Below are 21341 nucleotides of genomic sequence, written 5' to 3'. Positions count from 1 at the left end.
CCTTCCATTTCATCTTGGCTACTATCCTCTTCTTCAGTTTAACAGCCTCGCTGACCTTTTGACAGTTCCAAGGACACTGTCTTTTTGGATGGGCTCTTTCCCCTCTCTGATTCTCTGCCTAGAACGCTGCCCTTCTGCCCCATGGCTGACTGCCCAGCCCCTGTCTCAGTAGGTTCTGCAACCTACCACTCCAGCCTTATTTCCTTTCTTAGCCTGATCACCAAATTTGTAAGTACGTATTTGTTTATTTATTTATTTATTTATTTATTTATTTATTTTACTTTTTAATGGTGTTCCTTTTCCCACTGGCCTGGGAGCTCTCTAAGGGCAGGAATATACCCGTGTAGTCACTGTTAGATATCCACAGAGTAGACACCTGCATTCATTTCCTAGGGCTGCTGTAACACAACTTATCCTCTCACAGTTTAAATCAAGATGTTGGCAGTGCCACATTCCCTCTGAAGACTCGAGAGGAGACACCTTCCTAGCTTCTTCCAGGTTCTGGTGGACCCAGGCTTATAGATGTGTTGCTGTAATTCGTCACCCTCACGTGGCACTCTCTGTGTCTTCACATGGCCATCTTCTTATGAGGACACCAGTCGTGTTGGATTAGGAGCCCACCCTCCTCCAGTATGACCTTGTCTTAACTAATTATATCTGCAACAACCCTATTTCCAAATAAGTTCACATTCTGAGGCAGTCAGGGGTTAGGACTTCAATATATCTTTTTCTGCAGGGGAGGGACATAATTCAACCCATAATAGCACCCAATAAATATTAGTTGAATGAATAAATAAGATGACTCTTGAACTGATGTTTCTTATCAGTACAGATGGGATTGACTGTAGTGTGTTTCATATGAGAGATACAGAGCTAAAGCCCAAGGCCAAAGCCAATATACCTCTCTCCACGGGTTTTAACATGGTTTCAGACAAATAGAAATCAGCCACTAAAAAGAAACCAGAGTAGAGTCAAACACAATCTTCTTTGCAGTCACCATATTTTTTTAAAATTTTTATTTACTTATTTATTTTTTTGAGACAGAGTCTCACTCTGTTGTCCTGGGTAGAGTGCCATGCCATCAGCCTAGCTCACAGCAACCTTAAATTTCTGGGCTCGAGTGATCCTCCTGCCTCAGCCTCCTGAGTAGCTGGGACTACAGGCACGTGCCACCATGCCTGGCTAATTTTTTCTATGTTTAGTAGAGATGGGGTCTCGCTTTTGCTCAGGCTAGTCTCGAACTCCTGACCTCAAGTGATCCTCCCACCTTGACATCCCAGAGTGCTGGGAGTACAGGCATGAGCCACCGCGCCCAGCCACCATGTTGTCTGCGGAATGTGTTACAGGAGGAGTGCAGTTTCTACTTGGATTCTCTAGGATGGGACATAGGAAGAAAGAAAAGGAAATATTCTGACAGGAAAAGGAAAGGGCTTCCTGCTACAGGATGTGGTGGGATTAAAAAAAAATTACTGACCAGATCAGTACCTAATATTTTTAATACTTAAATTATTTTATATATTAATATCTTAGAATAATAAATGTTTTCCCATCGGCCTTGTCTTGTCTTTGCTTAAATTAAACTTAGTGTACAAGGGTGGCAAATGATAAGGAGGTTAAGAGTGTGGGTTCTGAACTCATCTCCTCTACTTATGAACTCTGTGAACTTATACAACTTACTTAACTTCTCTGTGCCTCAATTTCCTTCTCTGTATAATGGAGATGATAACAATATTACCCACCATAGGTCTGTTGTGAAAATTGAATTAGTTGGTTGTGTAAAGCACTTAGAACCATGCTGGTTGCATGGTAAGAATTCAATGAGTCTTAACAGCCATTTTTATTGTGTGCTAGCCAATTTGTCACACATCAACTAAATAGTATAACATATAAAGGTTTGCACAATATTTATTGTTTCTTAAGTCTTGTGCAAGTTGAGTTTTATGTACATACTGTGCCTACTATTAAAACAGAGCCTCTTTGCCTGTCATGAATGGATCCCACTTTTGACATTATCTTTAGCTGCATCTAAAAAACTCTCACGTCCTACTGAAACCAGAACCAATCCAAGGGAGCAAGCCGTCCATGTGACAGAATTCTTTTAACTCTTCTTTGCAGAAAGGTCAGACCTCACTGCAATAAGAGCCATCCATTTCTATTGATCAAAAATAAATCATTAAAATTCTATAATTAACAAAAATTATAACTGATACAGATAAACAAATTACTACCAATCCAGAGCAATTGCTAAATATCCATGTCTGGAAATAACATTTCTATAAGCAGGAAGACAAGATGTACTGTGCCTGATACCAAGAAGGATGACTAACATGGCTTAATTTGCTCTGGTTAAAAAAAAAAAAAAGGTTCAGAAACCAGCAGACCCTGTCATAACAAAGAATATTTTGTGTCCTGGGGAGATTTAGAGATGGGCAGATATCAAGACGTGACCTACTTTTCTCATGATAGGGCTGCCTCCGAATAATACTTTGATTTATTGACAAGCGGATGATCCCAAACTGATATCTTTTCTGCCTGTGCAATCAGAAAAACAATGTCAATCCAAGTGAAGAATCTGCAGGATTACAGGCTGTAGTATTCTGTTCCCAGAAATAGTGTACAAAATAGTAACATCCATTTTTCAGTGGATTTCTGTTAAAGGTGTTTACTACTCTGAAACCTTGTCAATGTATTTAGAATGAGCTTAACTAAGCATTTATTTATTTTTTAATCCAAAAAGTTGTTGCTGTGATCCTCACTTGCTATTAAAAGAGTGGTAAGTTTCTGGTCTTCTCACTGAGTTTTTAATTTTCTTTGTAACGTTAACGTTGAACCATTAAAAAGAACATTTCTCAAGATCGTTAAAGCAAAAGTCGTAACAGTACTGGCAATGGGGGGCATATTTTTTTCTTTATCCAGTTTGTTTGTTTGTTTTAGTGATTGGTCTTTCTTAGTTTCTTTCCTTTTTAGATTTTTTTTTATTGTGGTTGTTGTTGTATTAGTTCTCTACTGTTGTGTAACAAATTATCTCAAATTTAGCAGCTTAAAACAATGAATATTATTTCACAGACTTCTGAGGGTCAGGAGTCCAGTAATGGCTTAGCCAAGTGATTCTGGCTCAGGGTCTTTCACAAGAATGTAGCCAAGAGGTTGGCTGGGGCTGCCATCATCTGAAGGCTCGACTGGGGTCATAGGAGCCACTTCACTAAAATGCCTCTTGGCAGAAGACTTCACTCAGTTCTTCACCAGTTATTGGAAGCCTCCATTCCTTGCCACGTGGGCCTCTCCTTAGTGGGCTGCTTATAACAGAGCAGCTGATTTTGCCCAGAGCAAATGATCCAAGAGGGAAAAAACAAGATAGAAGCCACAGTGCCTTGCATAACCTAATCTCAGAAGTGTTAATACCATGGCTTTTGTCACAGTCCATTGGTCCCACACACCAACCCTGGTACAATGTGGGAGAGAACCATACAGGCTGTGAATGCCCGGAGGAAGGGATAATTACTGGAGGCTGTCTTGGAGGCTAGCTCTCACAACTGTGGTGCTAGAATGATTCACGCACAATGTAAACTTGCAGAGGAGGTATATACATGGTTCACAGCATTTATAATGAAATATATTTTCTTTTCAAAAAAAGAATGGCATAAAACTTGTTTAATGTTTTGATGTTATTATTGTCACATTATTCATTCTCTTTATTTAACCTATTATTACCGAAGTTTGGTAACATTTTGATAATTGGCATAGCATTTGTGAAGAACCATTTAAACAATTCTAAAGCATTACATTCCAGAATATAGTTCCTTTCAGAAGAGAAAAATTGCTTTGTTTCCTGTGACAGCAACCAAAACAAAAAAGAAAATAAAATGAGCAATCCATTTCTTTTATTCCAAATTATCTCTTAAAACTTTTTGGGGTATGTTTTAGTCATCTCGAGAATTCTGTCACTCTTTTACTTATATTAAAAGACAAATAGAAACAAATGTCTTGGAAGATAAAGATTTGTATGGATTGAACATTGAGATAATATACCTGGGCTATAGTATCTAAGATAACTTGTGTTGCTGTCTCCAAACTTACATTGCCAGAAACTGGAATATTCTATTTCCTTATCAATTAGTTCTATAAAGCCATGTGTGGGCAATGTCTTCCATCAGTGATGCCTTAATACACAGTCTATTTTAATTTTATTTCTTACAAGTTGCTAACCATTCTTCACATGTTAAGACCATCTAGAAATATAGGACCACAGCATTTTAGATCTGGAAAAATCTTTGGAATTTCTATGTTAAAAGTGTTCTCCATTTTTTGAAGGGTTGGGAAATATTACTCAGTGGTGCTGCTTCTCATGTTCTGGTTTGTCTCAAAAATCTGTTTAAAATTTAGAACCTACTAATAAAACAGAGCAGTATAAAGTCATTGATAATTATTCACTGTGTATAATCTCCAGAAAATGTCAATACCATTGATACACAATGGTTCCAAAGAGTTAGAAGAATAGAATCAAAGACAGACATTGGGCAGGCTTTGGGATTTTCCCTATTCCTACCGTACATATACCCACACACATACTGTGTGGCAGTGATCAGGTGATAGTGCGTCTCTTTGAGTATTTAACTTTCCTCTTAAAAGTGAAACTGGGATATAAAAAAAAAAAAGATCAAGGTTAAAAGTAGGAGTCATTACAAATGGCAAGCACATGCACATACACACAAACACACCCTCAACCACCTTTGTATGTTAAAGAGCTTATTTTACTTAGACTCAGAGTCATATTACAAAGTTTAATTCTAAAGCAAATAATTTTTTTCTTTTCATTTGGCTTGTGAAAATACCATACATTGTATAGAGTTAATCTTAGCCCAGGATTACTGCAAGCATAATTCCTTTCTCTGACATTAGTTTCAGCTAATTTACACAAGAATTATGAGATTTAGGCCAAGATTGGACCAGCCTTTGATGACCGAGCTCAATTTTATTTCCTAAGTTAGATTTACAATATTAAAATTTGATATTTTCCAAGTTCATTAACTAGAATATGCATATTTGTGATAGGATAAGTTCTTCATAAAATCTGATTGATTATTAATTACTCAGTACTTTGTGATCTTTCCAATATTTTAAATTAATACTTTGATTCTTATATGTTAGCACTGAATTTTTTCATTTATTTTAATTTGAGGATCATCTTTGTTTTCTTTTATAAGAAAGTTTCCTCCCCTTTCCTTTTCTAATTTTTTTGTAGTTTCTCGATTCTTTTTCATTTTTCTCTAAACAGGATGTCTACAAATTAATCCTCTAGGATACAGTTTTTTTTAGAACACAGTGATGTGAACATATCAGTGTTTAAACAGATTGTCTTCCTTCACTGGTTCTTTTTCTAATTTTTTCTTTATTATATACTTCAGTAAAGCCAACCCCAATTCTAACCTCCCAGACTCTGGCCTTTCAGGGACATCTATTCTAAATTTTATTTCTGTACCTAATAAAGAGATAATTTCACTTCTCTGCTAGTGCTTAAGAAACTACCCCAAAACATAGTGGTTTAAAACATTTTATTATTTCTTATGATTCTTGAAGTTAACTGGGGCTCTGCTGGACGATTCTTCTGTTGGTCTCACTCGGGATCTCTCATGCACCTTCAGTTTATGGCAAATGGGACTGGAATGATCACAATGACTTCATTGTGGCCCCTTAGTTAGAAGCCTGGGCTCAGCTGGGACACTGGGACAACTGAGCCTCTCCTTCTTCATGTGACCTCTTGACATGGTCTCCCCAGCAGGTTATAGCTGTTGTTTTACATGACCACTTAGGGTTTTCAAAAGGGCAAAAGTGGAAGCTCCTGGGCCATGCTAGAACTTAGTCCCAGAGTCACTTCTGCCTCATTCTCTTGGTTGAAGAAAGTCACAGGGTCAGCTCAAGTTCAATGTGGGAGGAAGTCCACAGGGCATGCATACTGGAAGGCATGGTTCATGGGGTGGGGGGTGTCTCTGGAGACTAGCTACTACAGGGGTCATGTTTTCCTTCTCCACTAAGACCTCAAATCCTCTCTACTCCTTTTTCAGTTCCCTGTGTCTCTGGCGGTTTGCCTAAACCTACAAATATCACCTTCTTATCCATAAACATGAAGAATGTCCTACAGTGGAATCCACCGGAGGGTCTACAGGGAATTGAAGTTACTTATACTGTGCAGTATTTCATGTAAGTTGGTTCTTTTCCTTTTGGCTAATTTATATACGCAAGACTCAGACTCCTGCTAATTGTACAAAGATAAACCATCTAGGGTGTTAAATAAGTGTTTGGAAAAGAGAAAAGTTTTAGATATCCCATGTTAAGTTTTCTTGATAGGTTTTGTTAGATTAAATTAGAAAACAGTTTCTTTGTGGAGACAGAAGCACTAGGTACTCAAACAAGGGGAAGTTATGGAACTGGAGAAAAGAAGTTGGCCAAAACATTATTGTTTGGCTGAGCAAACAAGGCAATCCATCATCTCTGAAACTGCTAAGCTTTTTGGAATCATAGACATTCTGAGACTTAGTGAAACTGAGTGCAGAATTCTGTGCAACCAGCTGTTCCTATTAAAGATAGCAGTGAATGGACATTTTTACTTTTAACCTCTCCCTCAAAACTCATTGCAAGCAAGAAAAAATGCAAAACAGTTAGACAACATCCATCTTCAGATAAACAAAGGAAATGCCATAACCCCAAACCATAAACTCTGCAGCATATAAGCCAAATCCTGTGGAATCTGAAGGAAAACAACTGCAGAAGCTGGAAGCAAACCTATACCTTCTCAAGCTCCAAGAGCAGGAAATAATTTCACAAGAATAAGTGTCACAGTACTAAGAGGCCCACTTAACAATCTAAGAATGTGGAAATCTAAGGAATTGCCACCACCAGAAATTGAGGAAATGTCCCCATGGAGAAGAATTCAGATAAGCAATTGTCCATAGTTTTATTAGAGTTCATAAACAACATAATCGCTAAAGGTAAAACTCATAGAAAAGAAAACAGTGAAAAAAGAGATTCTAAGACAACAGGGAGAATTTTTTTTTTTATTTGAATGAAGTGAGTAGAGCTTAGGAAAAAGTTGGAAAATAAAATATTCTATTAAGATGAAACCCTATTATAGCTAAGTGATAATAATGGTTGAACAGGTAATAAAGACTATTTGGAATTACATATTATAAATTCATGGTATGTCTAGAAAAATCACATAAAAACAGTAGCAAGACATATCCTGGTGAAGTTATTAAACTTTGAGAAAATTAAATGATTTATAGACATTATAGCAAAGACAGAACTCAAGTTGGAAGGGGGAATTTCTGCCTGGCAACACTCAGCAGAATACATCTTCCAAGGGAAAGACAAGTGTGATCTAAGACTCTTCTTTTTTTTTTTCCATCATGACATTGCAATGGAACTAAGACTCTTATTAAGTTCAATAGACAAGTATTTTCAAGCAGATGGGAACTCAGGTTATCACTTCCCTGAGACCCTTAGTTGGGGGGGTAGGTACCACTAGCTAAGGATGATATCCAGCTAACATAAAGATGAATTCAAAAGAATTTAGTAAGGACACAGTTATGGCAAAAAAAAAAAAATAATAATAACTCAGTGACATGCACTGAATTCATCTAAATGTAGAACTAAGACTAAGTAGTGATGAGAAAGATAGTTATAGAAACTTTTTTGTAAATGTTTGAATTTAAACAATAATATAACAAATCAGAAGTGGGGAAGAAGTGTAAGTGTACTGATTTTCATAGCAGGAAGCCATTAAATGTGACCTAAAATGAAAATACAAATACCTCATTATTTTAATAACAATCCTCTCAATATTTTTCACAAACCGTTTTCTTAATTTAAAAGCTCTTTTAGGAACTAATATCTTTTGTGGTAACGAAACATTTGAACTTTAGCAATTCCTTTAATTTCACTTAAATTTCTTTTTTTCTATTAAAGTTCAAATCAAGTTATATTTGCTACTTTTATTAAAACTACAAGTACAATATAATTTAATTTTTGTCTATGCTGCTATCTAATCATTCTTCTGTTTATATATAAATATGACAAGATGTCCAGAATCATATACCAAATGTTTTAGGGTGATTTATTTCTCTTTCAATTATACTTTTCTGCATTGTTCACTTGTTTGGATTAAAAATCATTTACCATATTTACAAAAAAGAATAAAGTCATGTTTGTCTTTGAAAAAAAAAAATTCTCCCACTAAAGCCAGTGAGAGACTTCAGCAGCTATTCACAGCAGCCTCATTTATCTAGAACCTCACTCTCATTTCCATTTCCAAGGAGTTTCTCAGGAGCTGGTGTTACAGGAAATAAGACATGGCTCTGCAGAAAGAAAAGGCTCGTGAGCGTGCCCTTGCCTCCTTTTCCATTAGGTGGAGCAAAGAGCTTGCTCTGTCCTTTATATTTGTCTGTGATTCAAACAGGAATTTACAAAATAGGCAGAGTCATCACTGCTCTCTGAGAGCAGATAACTTAGATTGTGCACATTTCAAAACTGTATATTTAAAAAGAAGCTTGCTGTGTATGTCAGAGTTCTTACACACCTGTGCATGTGGAATGTGGACAGGAATAGAGGGTGGCGTGTTCCGCTGCCAGAGGGCTCCAAGCTCAGCTCTGGAGTCAGACAGTCCCCAGGTCATAGCCAGGCTGAGCAGGTTACATATTATACTTTTATACTTTTGCATGAAGTTTGTTTCCAAGATGAAAATTTAACAAAAGTTTAAATTATATCCACCAAAAGAATTGAATGCAGGAAACAGAATGTAGCACTAAAATCACAAGCTTTGGCATCAGGGAAAAGTGATTCAAATCCCAGATATGCCTTTTATTAGTCATATGAACTTGAGTGGTTCCCTTCATCCCTCAATTTTCTCACCTGTAAAATGGGATGAAAATAATGCCACGTACCTCCTAGGGTTGTTACGATAATGAAGAGGGCCCCCACGTGACTCCTTGCCATGCATGAGCACCGTTACTGAAATATTTGTTGAATGATTCTGGCCATCATTTATTTTGTTCAGAATTTGGTAAAGAGCATTTTCTCCTTCATCAGCGTCTGTCATGGGAAACTGCCCTGCCCTTGGCACAGTGAGGAAGTTCCAGGAGGGAGGATCACACAGGCATTGGCAATATTTTTCAAACCACAAGTAGAGACCTGTTGATAGGTTATGAAATCAATTTTGAGGGACACAGCTAGCATTATTTGTAATGGAAAGGAATGGAATGGTGTAAAGTGGAATGGAAAATAACTGAATACATGGTATGTAGTAAAGTTTAAATATTATCTTGTAAAACGTTTGTTTTAGTATGTTAGATATATTTTTTTATGAACTGAATCGCAATATAAAGTATATTTTCCCCCCTGGATCATGGTCAAAAACAAAATTTTGAAAACGCCTAAGCAATTTCAAAAAATCTGAAAACTACTTGGATGGAGAAGTTGGTCAAAAAGATCTGACTATATTTCTAATGTTTTTTAGTAGGTGTGGTACCTATGAAACAGGAGACATTTACTTTCAGAAATCTGTTGCTATATTCTGAAGCTCTGGCAATGCTTGTAAAAGTTGACATCTCCTCCTCCTCAAGAGGAGTCACACTCTTCCCTTGACATTTGTGATACGTGTTTTTCCTCTTCTCTCTTTAGCTGCTACTTCCAGGTCTACTTTGTATCTAACCTTTAAATCTTGGTGCTCCTGAATTTTTATCCTAGACATTGTTGTGTCTCCATGGAGAATTCATTCATGCCTGTGCCTTCAATGAGCAGCTTTATGCCGTTCCCCTGAGCCCCACTGCCTGCCGGTCATCCGCATTTGGATATCTCATGCATACCTCGACACATTCCCAAATCTGCTCCTCCTCAGTGTTCCTTATCTTGGAAAGTGTTACTGTTCTACCCATCTGCCCCAGACAGAAAAAGACATCATCCTTAACACCTTCATTTCCCTAATCTCTTTCATCCACTCAATCACTAAGTCCTATCTCCTAATAGTTCTTTTTTTTTTAATTTTTTAAAAATGATTGATTGATTGATTGATTGATCCATTGAGACACAGTCTCACTCCATTGCCTGGGCTAGAGTGCCATGGCGTCAGCCTAGCTCACAGCAACCTCAAACTCCTGGGCTCAAGCAATCCTCCTGCTTCAGCCTCCCAAGTAGCTGGGATTACAGGCATGTGGCACCATGCCCAGTTATTTTTTTCTGTTTTTAGCAGAGACAGGGACTCACTCTTGCTCAGGGCTCAGGCTGGTCTCGAGCTCCTGAGCTCAAGCAATCCTCCCACCTTGGCCTCCCAGAGTGCTAGGATTATAGGCATGAGCCACGGTGCCCGGCCCGTATCTCCTAATAGTTCTTGCTTTTGTCCTGTCCTCATTCATTCTACTTTTACCATCCTTGTCCAAGCCACCTTCCCTTGGACCACTGCAGTATCCTCTCAACTGCTCCCCACGCTGCCACTTCTAACCCTGTCACCTTCTCCACACTCCCTCCAGAGTTAGCTTCCTGAGACAAGCCTCTCATCTTGTCCCCCACACCCTGCCTTAATCCCTTCAGTAGCCTCCCACACAGCTCTGTCTCTTCCACTGTCTCATCCCATGTCACCCAAACTCTACACCTGAATCTCTCCCACCTGAAAAGGGCTAAAAATATTTCCTTCTTCCTATTCACTCTGAGTGTTGTGTTTTTAATAAAGAAAAAGAAAATCAATATGAACAACCTAATCCATATCATCATTAACATCATCATCCTCCTCTTCCTCCTCTTCATGGTAACTATTGAAAATGCAGGTTTTTGTATGCACTCCAACCTCATGAATATTCCCCAGAACTTTCGATACCTAGCAAATTTTTAAATTTTAAGAAAGTGCCAAGATAATTTTTCTTCCAAGAAAAAAAATGACTAACCATTCGTAAAACAACACATCAAACAGACCTCATATACAGGGTGGACTATAAACTTACATAGATAATTACGGGAAGAATGGATCACACAATATGTAAAAATTTTACTGTAGCCAAAGAATAAAAATAAAATGCATGCTTTTAGAATGTACTATCCACATTATAATTCACAGAAAAGAAAGGTGATTACAGAAACTCTGACTCATGTTCCTGACAGCTAATGAAAAAAAATTGCCAGCAGCAAAAATGGATTCTTTTTTATCTCAATGACAAGTACTTGTTTTTCTGAAGAGAAGGTCTTCAGTTCCGTTTAGTTTTATATAATGACTGGGAGGTTTTTTAATTGTAAAGTAGAGAGGACATCTCATTATTAATTCCAAGTTTCCGTCCTAGCAGATATGGGCAAAAGAAATGGCTGAATAAATCTGAATGCAGAAATATCAATAGGACCTACTGTGATCTTTCTGTTGAAACTTCTGACTATGAGCACCAATATTATGCCAAAGTTAAGGCCATTTGGGAAACAAATTGCTCCAAATGGGCTGAAACTGGACGATTCTATCCTTTTTTAGAAAGTAAGTAAAGCAACTGTTACAATTGTTAAACATGTATTAACATCAAGTTAACCTGACCTCCTAATTTAACAGTCTTGGTCTCGTAGACAACCTTGTCCCAGAAGAAAGTCCCTGCTTGTTTTATTCTGCACCAGCAGGTTGAGCAACCAGGCCAAGATGCTTCACCTTGCTAGTTCTCACAGTCTCATCTTTAGAGCAAAAGGTTTGGCCAAATGATCTCTAAGATCTCTCCCAGATCCAAAATTGATGCTAGATGCCAATAATTTCACATTTTGATTTTGTTTTACTATTTATTGGAGGCTCTATAATTTGAGGAACAGCTAACAGATTTTCTTTTAAATGTTGTGGGTTTATAAACCATTGACATGTGTCCATAAGATTGATTAAAGATTGTCCTCATCACTCAACTAAGACTCTTCTTGCTATAAACTTGGTAGCGCGCTGATGTAATTTCTAGGTATAACCAGAATTAAGGCAATATCTTCCTGGTATATACTTTTATAATTTTGCCATCCTCTGTTCTGTGGCTACCTCAGCCATGAGGGCCCCACTCAGAGCCTCCATAATGAACTGTACAAGTTCATAGGCCCTGGAGCTCTTCTAGATCAGGGGTCAGAGAACTACAGTCCTTGGCCCAAATCCAGCCCCTCTCCTGCCCCAATTTCTGTTTTCCTACAGGCCAAGAGCTAAGAATGGTATTTATATTTTAAATAGTTTTTTTTAAAAATCAGAATAAGAGGCCAGGCGCGGTGGCTCACGCCTGTAATCCTAGCACTCTGGGAGGCCGAGGAGCGTGGATCACTCAAGGTCAGGAGTTCGAGACCAGCCTGAGCAAGAGCGAGACCCCGTCTCTATTAAAAATAGAAAGAAATTATCTGGCCAACTAAAAATATATATAGAAAAAATTAGCCAGGCATGGTGGTGCATGCCTGTAGCCCCAGCTACTCGGGAGGCTGAGGCAGTAGGATCGCTTAAGCCCAGGAGTTTGAGGTTGCTGTGAGCTAGGCTGATGCCACAGCACTCACTCTAGCTCGGGCAACAGAGTGAGACTCTGTCTCAAAAAAAAAAAAAAAAAAAATCAGAATAAGAATATTTTGTGACATGTGAAAAGTTCAGAAAATTCAAATTTTGGTGCCTATTCATAAATAAAGTTCAATAAAACACAAGCCACACTCATGCATTTTACATTGTTATCTATGACTGCTTTTGTGCTACAACCAGAGCAGAGTAGTTGCAGTAGAGATCATTTGGCCTGCAAAGCCTAAAATATTTACTGTCTGGACCTCTATGATAAAAGTTTGCTGACCTCAGTTCCAGATCATTCTAATCTCATCTCTGATTTTTCCACTTACCAAATCATGTTAATGTTATTGATCACCAACTTTTCAAGTCACAGTTTTGATAGTACTTACCATCATCAAGTCCTATTTATCCGTGTGACTAGGCAAATACAACACTTGGGTTGGCTGTTTTAACATTGCATTAGGGTGTATGAAGTGATTGGTTCAAGATCTGACATAACCCAGGCCCACCGTAGTACATTTTGAGGCATCTCCTGTGAGAGGGTAGGTTTTAGGGCTTTGAACCGAGCAGGATTATATTGTAGCTTCATCTAAGGTGCCTAGGTGTAGCTTCATCTAAGGCGATTTTTACATCTGAACGTGATGATACCCTCTTCCCTCCCCTTTAAGCACAAATCGGCCCACCAGAGGTTGCTCTGACTACTGACAAGAAGTCCATTTCTATTGTCCTGACGGCTCCAGAGAAGTGGAAGAGAAATCCAGAAGACAGTTCTGTTTCCATGCAACAAATCTACCCCAATCTGAAGTACAACGTGTCCATATATAATACTAACTCAAATAGAATGGTAAGCCCAAAATGGAATGGAATATGTAATCTATGTACTGCTTTCTGTAGCTAATGCTAGAACAAACAGCGCTGATGCTTTGAGTCTCTGCCTGCGAATCAGGGAAGATGTGATATTCACAAGAGATGCCATACAGAAATAGTTGAAGCTGAAACGTAGAAAATCTACAGAACTGACCTCAGATTTTCCTTATAGAAACTCTGTTAGCAGGATGTGATATTGCTACTGGAATGTAGACCAATTGTGCACTTCACTTTGATGGAGAGCTTTTACTTGTATAACATCCGTCCGTCACTCTCCTAGAAGAAAAAAAAATGTTAGCAAGAGCACAGGGCAATGTTGAATAAAAAAATCCATCCCTGTGTTTTCTTGAGAATTGGGCATCAGTCCAGTTCCTGACTGTGCCCTGCTGAGCTAAAGAGAGAGGGTGTGTTGAAACTGTTGCTGGGGGAAGAAAAAAGTTTACAGTGACAGTAAAGAATTAAATGGCATCTCAGTCTTTTATTTCTTTCTAGAGTTATTTGTCTGGGGTGGTCCCAGAAATCTTTGGCTGTAACCACTGTTTGCAATTCCCCGTCCTAGTGGTCCCAATGTGTGACCAACCACACGCTGGTGCTCACCTGGCTGGAGCCGAACACTCTGTACTGCGTCCACGTGGCGTCCTTCGTGCCCGGGCCCCCTCGCCGAGCTCGGCCTTCGGAGAAGCAGTGTGTCAGGACTTTGAAAGGTAAGCTTAAAAAAACTCAGTCCATATGAGGAAGGAAATCTCCTAAAACTGGAAGGAAGTATGATAGTTTAGATAAGATTTTGACAAATACATGTCTAATAGAAACAGGTTGAGGCAAAGGCAGAAACAATCTCACCAGAAATGCACTGAGCAGCCACGGAGGACTCTGCCATGGAGCCTGGCAGGTGTTGGGGACTGTTCTCAGCCCCTGGAGAGCTGTCAGTACAGGTCCTAGAGTCCACCGCCAACAATCTTCCCACCGACATATGGCCACCCTGTGAAATAACAAGGACTTTTACACATCTTTTTTCTTCTTTAAAGCCATAATTATTCTGATCAATAGAAGTTCTGTGGTCTTCAAGGACATCAGACAGTTTTACTGCTGGGAGCAAAGTATTATCCTAAAAACACTGTAAAACAGAAATTTTTTTGCCCCCCACCCCCTTGGGAATCCTAATTCCAGGCTCTTTCAGTTGTGTTCAGATACCACCTACTGCGTGAGAGCCTGGGACCAGCAAATTCGTGGTCACTCCTTTCCTCTTCTAGTTGCTTCTCTCACTTTCCTTCCTTTGTCTCCTCCTCACACTTTCTGAACTGAGCAGCCGGGAAACGGTGGTTGAAGATACTCATTGCTGTTAGGAGATGCAGAGCTGTGAGCTTGGCATTTGTTTAATCTTTCTTCTCCCAGGCGGAGAGGAGCTTGAACTCAAAACCTGAATGAACACTGAAAGAAGATAAATCCTAAAGTTCGTCTGCATCCAAGGGCTCTTCACCCATTATTCTTTGCTTCTTGTCCACACATGCTGGACTAGAGACAGATTCTCACCACCCTTCACCCTACGCCTGGGTCCTATCATCCTGGGTCCAGCCATGAGTAGGAATGCACAACCCTGCTTCCCTCTTCCCTCACCTCCCCACCCCCAACCTTTCCGGATGCAGCTACCCCAAGGAAAAGAAAGGGCACATTGGTAAGTACATGTGAAAAGTGCAGGGCCTTGTTTTTGAATCTCGGTCTTTATCATACCTTTTCCTTTAAAATGAAGAGTTCTCTGCCATATGCCAAATGAAACTAAAATGCCAAGCAAAACAAAGCAGGTGGAAGAAATCATTTTTGTATTTGGGAAAGGTGCTCTATTTACTAACAACTTGATCAGTGCCAACTGGTAGGAATGAATTGCCAGTGGAAATCATTGAGGTAGTTAGTGGGCAGAGCAAAAGCAACGAAAGCACCAATTAAATTAAATACTTCCCAGTGAGCAGACAGAGCCCACTTTCTCACTAGTATAGGCAAAGTAACTAACGAGGCACCATTTCTGGTTCTGAACTTTTCCCTGATGTCCCAGCTGTTGTATCACCAGACATACCTCTCCAGCACACTGGCATGAGGGCGGCTTTCTGGAAAATCAGTATTACCTCTGTTGAGACTATTCTTGAAAAATATTTCCATTCTCCATAGTCCTCCAATCCTTAAAATCCAGGTAAAGTTTACCAGGTTTGTTGTAGTAAATGTAGTACCCTAATGCCATCAGTCATCGTTGTCGCGACTCTTTAATTAGAACAATCTCAATTCAGGAACCAGGGATTGCATTAAAGGGGCTGGACTGAGTTGCAGCCTAAAGTGGAGGCAGGTGGTGCTCAGGCACCTGCAAGCATCCAGCTTGCAGTATTGGCACATTACTGCACGGAACCTGACGACCAATGTGCTCTTCCGGAATTGTTCCAGGTCACCGAGCCCGCAGCTGGCCCCCACGCTGGACTTTTCCCAACAGCTGTTGTTGTCTGCCCTCATCGTCCGTGACACATCTGCTTTCAGTCTTTAACTGGATAGTTAACTGGATAGGGACTTAGCTGCCTTCTCTCAGGCCCAGGCATCAAGAGCATCCAACATCCACATGAATTAGAACGCTTCTGTCACACTCTTGCTGGTTTTATTAATGTGTAAGGAATACACTAGGACTTTTGTCATTTGTGCTAAAGCTGTTCCTTTTTCTACTTCTGTATTAGGATTCTCTAGAGAAACAGAACCTGTGTATATCTATGGATGTATAGATATAGATAGATATAGATCTCCTATTGGTTCTATATATTGTTTGAGAGAGAGGGATTTGTTTATTTTAAGTTGGCTCACAGGACTGTGGAGGCTGCCAAGTCCAAAATTTGTGCAGGCTGGAGACCCAGGGAAGAGCTGATGCTGCAGTTCCGTCCAAAGGCCGTCGGCTGGCAGGATTCCCTCTTCCTCGGGGCTGTCAGTCTTTTTTCTTTTTTTTTTTTAAGTTGCTCAGATGAAGCCCACACACGTTATAGATGGTAATCTGCTTTACTCAAAATCTATGGATTTAAATGTTAATCTCATCTAAAAAATACCTTCACAGAAACATCTTGAGTAATATTTGGCCAAATATCTGGATACCATGGCCTAGCCAAGTTGACACATAAAATTAAGCATCACAACTTCCAAGCACACCATAGTAGCTTAACAAACATAAGTTGGTGACAATGAGTTCTAGTCATCAGCTATATAGTCTGATCAATAGTGGGCCAGGCCTGTGTTTCTTAAAACCTTTTCCCCAGGTCTTTCCAATTCTCTGTGGACTTTTGCCCATCATGAGCCTACAGCACAGCACCCGGAAGGGAGTGAACTGCCACTCTCAGCACACCCAGGCCAGCTACCTCCCTACACACATCCCCAAGCTCCAGCCCTACCCAGAAAGTCTGGCCAACCAGTGCAAGAATGATTTGTTATTCATATAAAAGGTGATGCCATGCATTCATGTCCCCCACTGAATATATGGGGAAGACTGAGTCAAATGAGTGGTGTGGAAAAGTGAGGCCGCTCAATGGGATCTTCACAAGAGGGTTTTGTTGTTTGGTTAGAAGTGCCATGAGTTCACGGAATATCAGACACCCTTCAAATAGCCGAACCCACATGGATCTCCCAGCCAGAGTGTTCCAAAATGTTCCAAAATGTTGGAACACCTGCTGACTTAGATCATTGATGTATCCTTACTATAAAGATTTAAGGTGCATCCAGATGATTCCTTAAAACCATCTACTGTCATAGAGAGTAAGAATTCTGAGACACCTTATAACATTTAGCTTAAGCTTCTCAACATACAGGTGAGAAAACTGAGTTCCTAAATGTAAGTGATCCGCCCAAAGCCAGTTTTCTCCCACCACACTAAATCACAACTCTCTAACCACCCCCACTTTTTTTACAGATCAATCTTCAGAGCTCAAGGTTAAAATCATCTTCTGGTATGTTTTGCCCATATCTGTCACTGTGTTTCTTTTTTCTGTGATGGGCTACTCCATCTACCGATATATTCATGTCGGCAAAGAGAAACACCCAGCAAATTTGGTGAGTGCTTGGTGGCAGGAGTATTATATCATATCATATCATATCATATTATATTATGTATATTATATTAATAATATAACATACCTGCGGGAGGATAGAAAAAAGGCTATAGAATACAGTTCCAATTAAGGGCAGAGTGAAATTAAAGAGTTGATGAATTCTAAAACACTTTCTGGATTGGCTGACTAACATACCCACAGATAAAGATCCCATAGTTTTGCAAAGATTTTATTTAATGATCTTCTAGAAGAAGCGCACGTGTAGTCGGGAGCTAGAATTTCTAAATAATACATTAAGGCTAAGATGAGAGCAGACACTGGGGCCTCTGGAAATACCGGGGGGCCAGACCCCCTGCATGGGGGCTCAGCTCTCATGCCAGGGCTTGGTAACGGGAGGTGAGCAGGAGCTAGGACACTTGGTGCAGTCAGAAGAAACAGTGGGACAGCGGTGGGTGGAACTGCGTGACCCTGCTGCAGCGTGAGGCTCCGGTGAGAGTGGGCGGAAGGCCCAGGTGGGAGAGCCAGGGCGTCCTAAGGAGCTGGGGCTTTATTCTGCCTGCAAAGAGAAATTGCCACAGGGCTTTAAGTTGGGAGCATCACAGTCAGTGTTGGGTTTTATATCCAACTGGCTTTTAATTCCAGGACAACTTTGTGAGGTGTAAGGCTAGAAACAAGAAAAGCAGCTAGGGGACTGTGGCAGGTGTCCGGGAAGAGAAGATGCAAGTCTAAAGACGAGAGAGGGACGGAAACACACCTAGGAGGAGCACAGCCAGGACTTAACCATTCACAGCAAGGAGAAGCAAGAAAATAGCAGAAACAAACCCAATGTTACTGGATCATTGCTGAAGGGTTCCGAAGGGTTGAGTATATATGTTTTTAAACAATAAAAGCTATTTCCTTGGGAACTATTAATGTTCTTGTGCACACAGTAACATACACTGGTTCCTGTCAGTTCCGTCTGTAAATGTTTCTATGACTCTGCCAGTACTTAGGTTTCAGAGTTGGCTTCTTAATGGCGTCAGGGGACCTTTCCTGGAAGGGAAATTTACAGAACTGACCACCTGTGATTTTTTTTGAAACCAGAAATTTTGCAAAGGAAAGAAGCTGAAGGTCCTATTTTGTCATGTTAAATGCAATCGCCTGGTAGAGTGACAATGAGGATTGTAACATAACCCATAACTGATGCTCTCTTAGATACCAGGCACCTTCCACATACCCCAGCAATATTTTAATCTCAACTGAGCTTCCCTGAATTGATGTAGAGTTTCTCTGTTTGCCATAAACTGGCAGATGGATTTCCTTTTTTGGCCCTATTATAGCATGATTAGAATGGTGTAGGGGGTAAAACGATCCCTACTCATGGATTTCGCCCCCTTTCTACATACAATTTTCATGCCTGTCCACATTTCAGGTCCACGGTATATCCCCAAAAGGGCTGGTAGCCGAGGGAACCACAGCTAATTCACAAGTCCGTAGCAAACCGTACACAACAAAGCAGTTTCACAAATTCTGTCGCACTCTTCTTTGCCACTCTCCATGTGACCAAGAGTCTGACTTCTCAGAATTAAAAAGGTTCAAGAAATTAAGCCACTGGCCTGCATTTCCTGAGCCAGTTAGAGGAGGGGGCAGCCACAGCCCAAGCCTTGGTCTGAGAAATACCCGCCCAGGGAGCCACTCTGCACTCTGGGGGGGCCTTGTGTGGCTTTGGGTCTCCAGCCTCCCAGTGAGTGAGGTTTCTCTGTATATCGCAAGCATAACTTTCACTTTCACGAGTTGGTAAGAGAATGTCTTTAAAACTTTCTGGGGACACTACAGTCTACCTAATAACTGTTTTTAATGTCTCTCGGAAGTGAAAAGGTGAAAACCATTCTCTTTTCTCTTTACAGATTTTGATTTATGGAAATGAATTTGACAAAAGATGCTTTGTGCCTGCTGAAAAAATCGTGATTAACTTTATCACCTTCAATATTTTGGATGATTCTAAAATGTCTCATAAGGATATGGGTTTGCTGGAAAAAAGCGATGATGCATCCAGCCTTCATGATACCGAGCCCAGCGGGAACCGGGAGCTCCCCCAGCAGGAAGTGGAGGTGGAACATTTAGGGTACGCTTCGCATCTGATGGAAATGTTCTGCGACTGTGAGGAAAGCACCCAAGGTACTTCCCTCTCCCAGCAGGAGTCACGCAGCAGAACAATGCCCACAGCTAAAACAGGCATTGAATATGAATATGACATAAGAACCGCTGACATTTGTGTGGCGACTGAAGAGCCAGAGCTCAGTTTGCAGGAGGAAGCTTCCACACAGGGGAGATTATTCCAGCAACAGGCAGCTTTGGCAAACCTGGGCCCACAAACGTTACTGTACTCACGCACCCCTCAGCTCGGAGACCTACGCCCCCAGGCACAGGAGCACACAGACTCCGAAGCGGGGCCCGAGGAAGAGCCATCGGCCACGCTGGTGGATTGGGACCCGCGGACTGGCCGGCTGTGTATACCTTCACTGTCCGGCTGTGACCAGGACTCCGAGGGCTGCGAGCATCCTGAGAACGACTGTCTCACGGAAGAGGGCCTTTTAGCCAGACTCTATGAGGACCAGGCTCCAGACAGGCCACCAGAGGAAAATGAAACCTATCTCCTGCGATTTATGGAGGAATGGGGGTTATATGTACAGATGGAGAACTAATGCCAGAACTTCCCTTTGCCAGACCCCTCGTGCGACATGGCATGTGAGCGCGAACCAATGAGTGATCCGACAATAAAGGACCTTCCTGGGATGAAAGAAGTTTATTCAGAGTTTTCGGTGTTAGTGAGAATTACGTATTTCTTCTCTCCATGCTCATAGCACTTGCCGGGTCCTGCCGCCTGCGGGTGGTTGGTTCATGCACGTGGGTCTCTTTGGATGACAGTGGCACCGAGAGTGCAGTGGCTGCCCCGATGCACTGTACGGAGGACGCAGTTAATAAGTGTTTGCCAGACTGGGTGCAGAGTTTATTCAGATGGTTTTACCGTGGCCTCTTTGTTTATTATTTTCCAACAAGCACACTTGTACAATTATTTTCTGGGTATTTACCGTGTGTATAAAGCATTGTAAAAAATATTTCATAAAGATAATCACTTTATAAACACCACTTTTTCAGAATTTGGTTATTGTGAGAATGAGGAGATACTTAAAATAAACACGTACCACTAGGTCGGTGGTAAGTTGGTCACGTGTAAAGACCTCAACTCACTATTCAGTCATAATAGTCTACGCTTAGAGGAATAAAGCAGGCACAGACCTTCCTGATCTCACACCCTTTTGCCTACTTTAAGAACCCAAATTTAATATGAGTAGTTATACAGTATAAACATAAATTATTATTTGATAATCAGAAAAATGTCCTCCCAATAATTTAGCAGGGGCTTCTTGTCCCTCCAAATTAATCTGAAAGAAAAAGCCACCATTTTATAATAGACTATTACATTTACTTCTGGAAATGTGTTTTCAAAGAGATATTTACATAGTCATTAAACTAGAAAGTCGTTCAGCAGTTGAAGCACTGTGTTTACTCCTATAACATTAAATATTCTATTAGAATGGGCGGTGCCTCAAAGACTTTTGAATATGTATGAATAAATATCCTCTGTCCGCATAATATTAAAATCAACAAATAAGCACAGGACAAACAAAAGAAATAAATGAATATGTGAGGGAGAGTTTATAAAAATTTGATATAATTTACTGTGGGAACTAAAGCGTAACATAAAACAATACCTTTCTAGTTAAATTCCAGCAACTGTTCCCATCTCCTTTACCACTTAAGAAAATTAAATTCTCCAGTCACCCTGGATTAAAATGGGATAGAATCAATATTAAGTTGAATCATATAAAATTATTGATAGTTGGCTG

At 40.3% G+C, this 21341-nt stretch overlaps 1 protein-coding gene across 4 annotated transcripts in view; it reads left to right on the top strand.

Moving 5' to 3' along the window:
• Positions 1–20580, top strand: part of IL20RA (interleukin 20 receptor subunit alpha) — a 32774-nt gene extending 12194 nt beyond the window's left edge. For 2 of the 4 annotated variants that reach the window (XM_045544446.1, XM_045544443.1), the window contains exons 2-7: positions 6063–6198; positions 11322–11500; positions 13192–13367; positions 13950–14094; positions 17313–17452; positions 19338–20580. In XM_045544446.1, coding sequence (XP_045400402.1) covers positions 6122–6198; positions 11322–11500; positions 13192–13367; positions 13950–14094; positions 17313–17452; positions 19338–20135 — 1515 coding nt within the window. In that variant the 5' untranslated portion in view covers positions 6063–6121 and the 3' untranslated portion in view covers positions 20136–20580. The remainder of the gene's footprint in view (positions 1–6062; positions 6199–11321; positions 11501–13191; positions 13368–13949; positions 14095–17312; positions 17453–19337) is intronic. The other 2 variants (XM_045544444.1, XM_045544445.1) reach the window with 1 other exon arrangement.
• The last annotated feature ends 761 nt before the right edge of the window (positions 20581–21341 follow it).

This window comes from Lemur catta, chromosome 2 (genome assembly GCF_020740605.2).
Source record: "Lemur catta isolate mLemCat1 chromosome 2, mLemCat1.pri, whole genome shotgun sequence".
NCBI lineage: Eukaryota > Metazoa > Chordata > Mammalia > Primates > Lemuridae > Lemur > Lemur catta.
The sequence above is the reverse complement of the archived record's forward strand: the minus strand, read 5'-3'. Positions and strand labels throughout refer to the sequence as shown.